The sequence below is a fragment of the Ictidomys tridecemlineatus genome, chromosome 1 (assembly GCF_052094955.1).
Source record: "Ictidomys tridecemlineatus isolate mIctTri1 chromosome 1, mIctTri1.hap1, whole genome shotgun sequence".
NCBI lineage: Eukaryota > Metazoa > Chordata > Mammalia > Rodentia > Sciuridae > Ictidomys > Ictidomys tridecemlineatus.
In genome coordinates, this window is record NC_135477.1 from 130,373,537 (window position 1) to 130,385,191 (window position 11,655).

Below are 11,655 nucleotides of genomic sequence, written 5' to 3' on the forward strand. Positions count from 1 at the left end.
AATAGAAAGATTGTTGAAATAAAGTTTTCCTATATAGGCCAGTTATTCACAGACTGGTCTCCTAGAATCTACACAAGCAATTACATAAGGATGCCATAACTCCTAGGAACTTTGACCTTCAGTGAGATGGCATCCAAAAGGAAGTTTGATACTTAACTTATACCTCCAGAATTTTTGTAATACTGACAGACCTAAAACACTCTGTAAATGTGAGGATTAAGAGAAAGGATGATAAATATCCTGTAACCTATAAAAAATGCAACTTGCCTAATTGTATCACTAGTCATAATAGAGGAAAAGGACATTGATCCTTCACGAATGTTCCATTGTCCTATTGTCAGCTGGCATTTCAGAACCGTGCTGTGCTGAAATTAAAATTCAGGCTTTAAAATAGGTACCTGCCAATTAACCAGACCTAGGCAAGATCTGGATCTCATGATCCTTAAAGTGACTACTTAAAATATTATTGTTTGTACAATTAAAAGCCTTTGTGGCTATGTCTCAAAACTTACATCATGTGAATTTTCTTAATAATTTGAATTAAATTACTTCAAAGATTCTCCATAGTCAGATGAATACTGATGGAAGGATTGGAACAAAGCTGAACACTCTAGAAGCCACTGTAATGAATAATACCAATGAGCCCTCTGCTCTATGGTTTGAGGAAAGGCTTAAATACCACGCCAATTAAGTGTGTCTGTGTTACTGTGGTCAAACATAATGCTTCCCACTAAAATTGGGAAAAGGTTAAAAATCTTCTGATGAGTGTTTGGCAGAGTAATGATAATAACCTGGGTCTTTTTGAGTCAGTTAAATGACTTCAATCCTGGAGAAATACTGAAGCATTCTTCATGGTATATTATTGGACTGTTATCTTTGCTATTAATCCTCTTTTGTATTGTGACACTATGATGTCATGCCCTCAGAACAAGAATCCAGGAATTCAAGATAACAACTCATCACCTACTCTTTCAAAGAAAAAAGGGGGAATATGTAGGAGCCACCTATGCACTCACCTTTAAGTCCTGACTAAAGAGGAACTGGACTGGTGTTGTACCTATTGCAATGCAAGTGGACTCGTGTCTGCTCAGATAGAAAGGTGCAGCTCTGGGAATGGGCATTGCCCAACTGGAGTGGGCTACCTCCTTGTTCCTTGGTAATCCTACTCTTTACCCTTTTTTGGACAGAATGTTCCATGGAACCTCCCCTTGTGTGTTCCAGTGGCTCTCTCTCTTTCCACAGACCTTAAGGTCGCAGAGTCGTCCCTGGATCTTGGAAAGGTACTTCTGTGGGCTTGCATGTTTTCTTCATCATTTTCTTAAGTTATTGAAGTAGTCAGATTTTGTGAACCCAATATAGGTCACCAGCTTGGATAGATGGTGATAAAGAAGTAGTAATTAGGGTCAGAGCATGTCATGCGGAGATTGATGCCTTTATGGAAAGAAGGGAGAAAAATGAGTCTCTTTGCATACATGGACCAAGGAAGGCCAGGTGAGGACAAGACTGGCATGTGACCCCAGGACACAACCATGCTGGCACCTGGATCTTTGTCTTCCGGTTTTGAGAAGTGTGAGAAATAAATTTATGATGTTTAATCCATCCAATCTGTGGTGTTATTGTAGCAGTCCAAACTGAACAAGACATTACCACTCACGGGGGAATCATTTTTTGCCTTTTTTTGTCTTTCTAAATCAGATACTGTATTTCACCTTAAGGAAAAAATCAAGTGATAGGCTACTGAATAGTCAAGGAGATTATCAGTAAATAAAAACAGTACAACAATCCATATGAAGTGTCATGATGTATTGAGAATATAAAATCACATCAGCAAATACTTTCTGGCATTAGATATGGATTAAAGCAATTCCTTACCATCACAACCATCAAAAGATCAGCAGTAGTCTCAAACCAGAGAGCTCTCCTAGGGCTCCCCATTGCTTCCAATACAGAATCATAGATTTCCTTTAGTTATTGTCTCAAAAAAGATTCTGTCTAAATAGGATTCATAGAAACTTGTTAAAAATCATTTATCTTGAGTTGTGTTTCCTATGGTTATAGGTTTCTTTCTACTTTGGTGTTGAGGTCTCCCTATTGAGAGTGGCCAAAAGCTATGATAGTCACTGTCTTCACAGGATGGATGAGGGCAGGAGGGAGTCTAAAGCTCAGGTATGTGTGTCAGGTGAGATGATGAGGATGGGAAACAAAATCCATGAAACCAAGAGCCGATTCTTCCCATGTTCCAGAGAGGAGAGGAGTGCAGTCAGGACACAGAGAGGAATGGCAGAGGTGACAGGGAGCTTGAAAATGTGTGTGTGGGAGAGGGAGGAAGAGAGGGAGAGGGGGGCAGAGAGAAAGCAAGATGGGTAGAAGGGGAGAGAGAGCAAGAGAGACAGGGAAAATGCCCACTGGGATTATCCTAGAATTAAGGCCCATGTGTCTTTTCCCCTAGGATTTCCCATGGGGGTTGCTGATTGGGTAGTTTCAAGATAACATGTGAGCAGAGGATGGCTCTGGTGTTGATCATTAGGTTCTGTTGTGGTCAGCAGCTGTGTGTGGTTTGGGTTTGAACTGTTTTCCTGAATATTTGGCTTTAAGGAGAACTTTAGCATCATCGGTTACCGTGTCAAGGAGATAAATTTGCAAATAATATATTTTATTATAGTAAAGAGCTGCACCAAGGGGGCCTCCACCATGTATAAAAAAATTCTTCAAATATCTCAATAACATTTCCCCTATTGTTTCTTCCTTCTCAGTTTCCAACAAAGTTGGAGATTTAATGATTTCTTTGAGTTGTTCTTCTGGCACTTGCAAATGCTTAGCCAAAGTTTTCAGGGATGCATCATCAACTCCAAAAAGGACTCGATACTGGTTTAAACTTGCCTTCAGCTTCTCCACTTCATTGTTACTGAAGAAGATCTTGAAAGGTGTGAAGGCAGATACTCCAGCATTGAAGGCTTCTAGCCAGATATACTGCATCTGAGAATCCCGTTTCCTTTCAATGTCTGCCTCCATAAAGTTAGGCAAGGAAAACTTAAAAATGTGGCGCTTTTGAGCAGGAAGATCCTTTATTAGGGTGTCCATCATGATTGGGAAATCATACTCAGATAAATTGTTGTTGGAAATTAAGAATATCTGTGGTTCCTCAATGTTATTCTTCTTCAGATTTCTCACACAGTTCTCTCGGATCTGCTGCAGGACGTTTTGTCTGTCAAAGGTAGTTGGCTTAGACATTTCTTCATTTCGTAAATCAGAATCCACCTTGGTTCTTACAAAGTAGAAATTCTTCTTCGTAGTTTTGATTGCCTTGGCCAAGTCTAGGTCAATTTTCTTGAATCGTGTAGCAGAAACAATAATGAAGAAGTCATACTCCCTAAATTTTACTTTGTCCAGATAATCTTTTGGCTCTAAATTAGTGGCTCCAATTGTAGGCAGCTCCCAGATTCTCACATTGGGAAAGTTTGGGTGTTTGTATGCAGTTCTCTCCATGGTCATCTCCACCACCCCAACAGGAGCTGCATCTTTTTCTTCATGTCCAACCCCTCTCAGGGCATTGATGAAACTGGACTTCCCTGCTCCAGACTCCCCTGTCACAGCAATGTCCAGTTGGGTATTGTCAATTTCTTTTAAAGCATACCTGATTGTAGAATTTGCCTCCTGAATGTTCCCTTTTTGTAGGAGTGACACTATCAAACTGAAGGTTTTTTGAGAGATGATTATGCTTCCCATCTCGAAGTTGTTAAAATATGACGTAAATCTAGGGACCAAAGCTTGGTGTTGAGCATGATTAGGAGTAGCAGAGAACAACTGACCCATGACTGCAAGCAAGCAAAGTAACTGAAAGAAAGAGGGAAGAATAAAGTTGAAAGGGTTATTACACCAGAGAACATCTTACAGCTTTGATCTTACCAAAAGTGCTGTAAACTCAGGGCCATTATGTCCTTAGTTATGTCCTGAGCTGCTTCAGTTGTATCAGTCTGCTTTTTCTTGTTTAAATTCTTTATTAGGGAAAGTTTGAAACTGAAACAAAGTTAGGGAAAACATCATAAAAAACTGCATGTGTTTGTAACTAGCTTCAATCCTAATTCACCTAATCCTACTGCAGGACTCTAAAGCCAACCCAAGATATCATCATTCAGTATGTTTCTCCTAATTATCAGGAATTTTTTATTAACTTAAGTTCAATAAAATTACCAAACTGAAGTAACAATAATACTTCATTGTCCTCAATTCTTAATCAGATCAAACTTCCCCGACAGCCACGTTTTTGTTTGTATTTTTGTTTTGCAATATTGGTATGGGTCTAGATGTTAACAAAGGCAAGCTATTTTATTTGATTGATGTACTTCTCAAGTTTCATTGGTTTGCTTTTTAGGTACTTCTCTTGGAACTCACGTTGGTGAGTTCTTATCTTTCAGGAGTATTATTAACTTGCAATAATGGTTAAACCCACTAAATGAATAGAACATTTCAGCACATTTGAGTTCATGTCTAGCTCCCTTGTTGTCTTTTAAACAATTTTTTTATGAGAGTAATCTAACTGCACAGAATACTCTTTGAAATGCAACACTTCTTTGGGAAGAGTATCTTAGAAACCCTGCTACTCTTTAATATCACCATGTGAGATCATTTCTTGTAATAGGTTTATTAAGATATCACTAGCATATAAAAACTGTATATGTACAATTTAATGTTTTGATATATGAACTCTGTTAACTTATAATCAAAGTCCATTTATCTAACAAAACTAGCACCTCTACATTGTCTGTGTGCATGTGTCTGTGTGTGTATGGTGTATAGAGTGAATGTTAAGATCTATTCACATGGCAAAATTTAGGTGTGTAATTAAGTATTTTTAATTATTATAATCATTCCATACATTAGGTCTCCAGAACTTTTTCACATTGTGTAACTGAAACTTTGTATCATTTGCCCAACACATCCTTATTATTCCCTTCTCCCAGCCCCTGGCAACCACTCTCTGCTTCTATGAGTTTGACTAGTTGGGATTCCACATATAAATGCGATCAGGAAGAACAGTTTTTACGTGGGTAGTAGAACAGACCAAGAATTTCTAATGTGACTTTAGTGTTAGATTTTCCATAATGTATTCCCAGATCCATCTGAACTTTCTTGGCCTGAGTCTTCAGGTGGATAGCCACATCAGTAGAGCTCCCTCACCTCCCAGCTGCCAGTAAGTTGAGCTATTGAGAGGCAGCAGCAAGTGTCTGAGTGTGAAGTGAGAGGTGAGAACATGGCCTGCTTGCTGTCTCTTTGCCTGGGCTGTATTTCTGATGGTAGCTGCATCTGCCACTAAGAGAATCACGCTTAGTGGCCTCAATCAAGTGTTCGTAATCCAATAGAGTTTTTTTAGAAAATGTTTCTCCCGGTCTTGCTCCTGTGCTAGCTTTGATAATGGCTTTTTATATTTCCTGGCTTCTGGTGACTCACTATCCCTTATTGATCTGCCTCACCTGGGCTAACTTTCTGAAGTTGCTCTCGCATCAAACTTTCTTCATTTGAAGGCTTATTGATGAATCCTCCATATACTGTAATACATGTCTCATTTTCTCTTAAGTGAGGTGCTGCAAGGATATGTGCATCCTTTCCTCCCTAAGGATACCATGTATCTGAACAAGTGATACAAAAATAGAAGAGCTGAAAATTCTGAATAAATATTCTGTTACCCAAATATATATTTGACTGTGTCATACCATGTTAAATGGTCTTGTCCTATTGTTTCTGAGTTTAATAGAGGGGTGACAATTACATTGTGAAGAATACTACTAGCTTCATCAACAGAAATTAATAAGTTCTTGCCCTTGAGAACCTAAGTTGTTGCCCATCTCCAGTTTCTACATATGAGAGGTGGTTTAAGATTAACTGTGAATTTAGATTATGAGTGCCTCAAGACAATTCAGAATTTTCAGAGAATACTAAATGCTTTCCCACTTTTCTATTGATGATTTGGTAATAGCATGTTCCAGTTCAACTGAGTTCCCAAGTTGAGTCTTTCTCTATGCTTTGTTCCCTGGCTACTGGATATAAAAATTGGATATAGATTGGATATAGATATACAGAGATGATAGAAGGGAGAAAGAAGATAGAAGTCTTTCCATATAGGAAGTGTTGGAATTATTCCTGCCTCTATTTCTAAGCTTCAAAGAGCCAAAGAAGATGAAAACAAATGCACTGAGGAATTTATCTTAGATCCATACAGAATGAGCAAGAATAAACCCAAAAGAGCAAGAGTAAAGACAATAGCAGTGTTTCTCAGTTGCCATACAGGGACCGGGTGATTCACTTACTGCCACTCAAGTCCTATAAGAAACCCGAACTGCGGGCTCCACTGCAGAAAGGTGGAGTGAGCACTCTGGGAGCCATTCTGACTCTAAAACACCTCTTCTATACTTTAAAGGGTTATGTGTTTAAGCAGCTTTGGCAAGACTGCCCAGGATAAAGCCAAACAGATAATATTGGTGTTCATGCTCTCTAGAAAGCTAAATCCATCTCAGGATTCCTCTGGCCCTGGTTGTTCAGAATCTCTCATGTTTTCTAGTAGAGATTCTGCATCCACTCCTTGGAAATGGCCTTTGGATTCAGGTTTTATTGATCCTTTAATGAATCAAAGAGATAGACTATCTCATTTGACATAGAGAATACAGCCAACATTAAATGGACCTTTGAATCCCACTAAAGACAAATCTTCGGTAGGTGCCCCACCACCCTGCATCTGCTTCCATCCCCACCCCTCCTCCACTGTCTTCAACTCTCCTGCCTGTCTCAAATCCTCCTCAGGCTGAAAAATTTGAACTCCAGTTCCCCTAACACTCCAGAAGGATGGGGAACTCGTGATCTACCTCTTGAAAGTTTTAATGAAAATGGTAGTGTCTATGAAGACCAGCACGACAAAATACCTCTAGGTCTTCTCTGGAAACCTTATCAGCTGGTTCAGTTCTAAAGTGTCCACAGCCTATGGAAGAAACCAATGTCTCACAAAAATTCCAGAAAGAGCTCTTAAAAAAAAAAAAAAGCCGGGCAGGGTGGTGCATACCTGTAATCACAGTGGCTCAGGAGGCTGAGTGCGGTGACTTGATGACACACGACTAAACCAGTCAGTCCCTCCAGGAGAAGTGGGCTGGCATGAAATAATCACACAAAGACAGAGAAATATCTTTTTCTTTGGGTTCTGTGATGGTCCCTCTGATCCAGCTGCCACAAAGGAGGCAAGGCAGGCAAGAAAGAGAGAGAGAGAGCATGCCTCCAACCCAGGTTTTATTGGGAGAAGCTGTTCCAAAGTACATTCTGTCATAAAAGGGCAAAGGGTAAAAAGGGTAAGGTTCCAACAAACAGGTAGGTGGGTGTAATTCACCCCTATCAGGTGACTGCCCACTCGAGAGCTGCACCTTTCTTATCAGATCAGAGGTAAAGTCCATTTGCATTGCAATGGATGCAATACCAGCCCAGCACCTCTTTAATTCAGGACTTAAAGGTGTGTACATAGTCCTGTCCAGGGTGGCTCCCAACAGCTGAGGCAGGAGGATGATAAGTTCAAAGCCAGCTTCAGCAACAACAAGGCACTAAGCAACTCAATGAGACCCTGTCTCTAAATAAAATACAAAATAGGGCTGGGGATGTGGTTCCAGTGCCCCACCAGTCTAAAAAACATAAGGAAAAATACTCAACATTGCGACAATTAGAAGAAGAAGGAAGATGTTTGAAGAGCAGAAGAAATTGCCAAGCCGAGTAACTCCAGTCTGGATTTCTGTGAGGGAGTTACAGCAGGTTGCACTGCCTCCACGGAACCTTCTTCAACATTGAGCTCCCAGGATAACTATATTTTGATCGTCTGCTATAAGCAATGATGGGATTACAAGGACAACTTCAATTCTGAGTATGATGAGAGCAGGACTTTGCTGGCTAAGATGAAAGTGGCAGCTAGAAGCTTTATCAAACAATGTTCAAAACAAACAAACAAACAAACAAAAGAACACACACATGGTTCTCCAGAGAGTATCAGAAGGTTCATGAAGAAGTCTTACAAGAATATCAGCCAATCTAGCACTGCAGTCCCGATGACTAAGGAAAATACAGATGTGAGTATCTTCATAACAAACTGGCTCACATCAAAAGACTAATACTGGATTTGACCAACAGCAAGTAATCATGGCTCCAGAACTCTACTTGCACCAGAAGATGTGAATTAACTTAAGTTTATTTATAGAAAATTACAAATGAGTTGCTCTAAATTCCTAAAAAGATGAAAGTTGGTCCTGGTGAAAGTTTCAGTATTAATAAACTTGAGTCACCACACCCCCCCATTTTACTTTGCTTTCATGCATTTGAAGTTGCTTTTTTTTTCTGGTCCTTTCTTCAGATTTTCAAAAATTGTGTTTGTTAATAGAAATAATTATTTAGATTTTGGAGCTCCAGTGTCCATAACTCAAATCAATTTATTTCCTTGAAAAACTTATTATTTTTTTTACTAGAAATAATTTTTAGTACATAGTTGGGGCTGCAATGTCCACACTTAAAAGTTGTATGTGTTAATAAAAAAAAAAATTGTGCAAGGTGAAATGCTTCTGGAGAAACATAAGCCTATTTTCTGACCTTTTATGAAGTGAACTCTTTGCTTTCAATAATGGAATATTTAGAAATTTGCACAAAATTTTAAAAAATTAAAACATTATTTTGGAGGGTTAAAAACAAAATTGTATGAGTTTTTATGAGTGTTTATGAGTTACATAGGTTGACTTGATATGAAATATCAAATCTGCCCTTCATTACAATGGCTGTCTTAAGGTATTGGCTAGTGTGGTTAATCATCAGCCACACTGTTTCTCAGTGATTAGAGCAATGTGAAGGACATTGTGGTCTACCAGTGTCTGGAAGCATGTGCCCAACCTGTATGCAGAGGTGATGTGGATGTGAGCATTTATGAAAGCAAGAAGATGCTACTCTCTAGTAGGTCAAATGCTCAGGTTAAACAACTGACCAGGGTTACTGTAGGTTTTTTTTTTTCCCTGTCAAATTGCTACTTCTATTGTGAATGACAAAAACATTTCCATTTCAACACATTGTCATATTTATAAATGTTGGGCAAAATTGATATAAAAATAAAACAGATCTATTGTTTGGGGGCAAAATTGTAAAATTAAATGTGTATGTAAACTATTTATATGCTGCTATAAAGCATTTTTTGAAGAGAGATGTGCAAAGAACCTATTACCTATATTAGATGTATATTTAAAGATTTTTTTTTTCATCCTGGATGCCAGGAATATAGAAAAGAGCAGGTATATTTAAACATAGCATAGTCTTATTCATCAAACAGCATAAACTTTCATTTCATGAAGTTTTCCTATTAACACTGATTTGAACTATCTATTTTATCTTATGGTAACATAAATTATGTGGTCTAAAATTTAATATTTTGAACTGAAAAAAATAAACCATATAAAACAGATAGATACGTTTTTGGAAAACATGACATATGGAAATTAGTTGTAGATGAAATAGAAAATGACATACAATCTGTAACTAAGAAAAAAATTAAACTTCCCTATTACAAAACAGTTCAGATTGAAATGGTTCAAAAAATTCTACAGAGTATAAAAGTTCGGAAAGTAGATATGTTATATAATTGTAAATTTGGAAAGGAGAGTAAAAATGTTTTACCCATGCTTAATTCATTTTAAATAGAAAATACACTGATGATAAAACTTAATGAAGAAAAAATGACAGACCAACATTAATTATAATAAGGGTTAGAAAAATGCTAAATAATAGCATTGGATATCTGAAAACATCATATGTGTGCACACACAATAAAAATAGTAGGTATAGATAAACAGGCAATTAGTCATGAGTGTCACATTCTGGAAGCTGGAGGAAACAAGATGATGTTGAGAAGGATTTTCAACCAGCTCAGATTGGCACCTTTACCATCTCTCTTTGAAGTCTTCCCATGTCACTCATGGACCCCACCATTATTTAAGAAAACAGCAAAATTCTGCAGTAATCCTTGATCTTCTTTCTCTCTTATTCTATTTTAACTCTGTAAGTAAGGAAAAGGGCCTGGTACATCGAATTATAGAACCAATATTAAAGAACATGGTCAATGCATGTGCCTCTGGCAATGGCTCTTTATCAGGGCAAACTTGAGCCCATAGGGACGCTTGGCGGTCTATGTAGAAGTCTCTGGTTGTCACAACTGGGAGGTGAGATGCTACTGGCAGGGACAAGGGATGCTGCTTAATGTCCCACTACAAACACACTGAAGTATCATCAGGCCCCAAATGTCAATAATGCTAAGAGATGAGTGGGAATCCAGTCTTTCTTCCTTTAAGCACCTTATAGCATATCACAGTACTGGGGTGGGCTGAGCAGGGCAGAGCCATGATTTGGAAAAAAATTACTTTCATAGTTACGAAGTCTGGCCAGGGAACTCCTTAATAGTGGTGCCAATTTTTCTGCTTGAAACTAAGGAAAACACACAGAAATGTGAAGGAATCCATCCAGGGTGTTGGACTGAAGTGGGAGGATGGGGATGAGGGCAACTTCTGAGAACTATGCAGACCTCACGTGGCAATCAGGGAATTTCTTCTCATACCAATCCCCAGGGAAGATTAGAAGATGAGGAGGATAATAAAGAACATGATGAACCTCAGAAGCATAAAGCAAGCAGCTTGGCAACCTGCCCCCTGGGTGGTGCTTGTGAAGCCCATTGAATTCTGTAACCTGGGGGTTGATGGGCCCACATTGACCCTAGAAGGCCATGGGAACCACCTTAGAGGACCTGAGAAACAGACAAGCTAGGGTGGGAAGAACCAGTTGCTGATTCTTGGACCAAGCCCAAGGTGAGATTTGTAGCTGGTAGCTAGCAATGAGCAATGAAATGCATGGAGAGGTCACAAGTGTTTTTAAATTACTTTAAGGTCTTCTTTACTCTACTTTCAAAGAAGAAGAGAAAGCAAAGTTTGGTATTTAATTTGTAGAAAATAAACAGAAGCAAAGGAGCTAATGGGAAAATACAACAAAAGAAATTAATGGGACTAACTCTTGACAGGATCCATTGATGTTGATGTGAAGCTAGGAACTATGGCTAAATGTGTCTTTCTTTGTGTGGTAAATATTTTTTTTTTTAAGTTTCCTTTTTTTAAAAAAATATTCTTTTAGCTGTAGATGGACACAATACCTTCATTTTATTCATTTATTTTATGTGGTGCTGAGGATTGAACTCAGTGCCTCACACATGCTAGGCAAGTGCTCTACCACTGAGCAAAGAAGATTCATTTAGTAGCAAAGACACACTAAGGTAACTTCTGATCAACTACTAACCCCAGTGCCCACATTAGCATGGGATTGACTTGTAGATGAAGCTTCCCTAAATAGGAGGGCCACCATGACAGTTCTGGAGAGGACCAACTCCCCTGTCAAGGTGAAGAGGAGTTGAACACCTGATTGTGGTACAGAACATGGTTCCCAGCTCTCCAGGTAAATATCAGATTTGGAGATAGCACTATCTTCTTTGTTGTTCTCTGCTCAGAGAAAATTAATGGGACTAATTTTTTATCTCTTAAGAGTGCTCTCTGCTTATGCCTCACTTTGCTTTTACTTACCGTTCTCTTGTATGGCTTTTTTGTGTCTGACTTTTTT

General features: G+C 38.7%; 1 protein-coding gene and 1 pseudogene across 1 annotated transcript; one reads left to right on the forward strand and one right to left on the reverse strand.

The window, feature by feature from the left end:
* Positions 1 to 1,786: 1,786 nt before the first annotated feature.
* Positions 1,787 to 7,293, reverse strand: LOC101973519 (interferon-inducible GTPase 1). Its single transcript, XM_013358135.4, has 2 exons — positions 7,052 to 7,293; positions 1,787 to 3,834 (listed from the first exon to the last, which is right to left on the reverse strand). Exon 2 carries the CDS (start codon positions 3,811 to 3,813, stop codon positions 2,524 to 2,526), a length of 1,290 nt encoding a protein of 429 aa, XP_013213589.2. The 5' UTR covers positions 3,814 to 3,834; positions 7,052 to 7,293; the 3' UTR covers positions 1,787 to 2,523.
* Positions 5,292 to 7,107, forward strand: LOC101973234 (RNA polymerase II elongation factor ELL2 pseudogene; annotated as a pseudogene).
* Positions 7,294 to 11,655: the final 4,362 nt, after the last annotated feature.

Excerpts from the sequence above, each read along its gene's own strand:
- LOC101973519 (XM_013358135.4), bottom strand. The coding sequence starts at position 3,813 with ATGGGTCAGTTGTTCTCTGCTACTCCTAATCATGCTCAACACCAAGCT.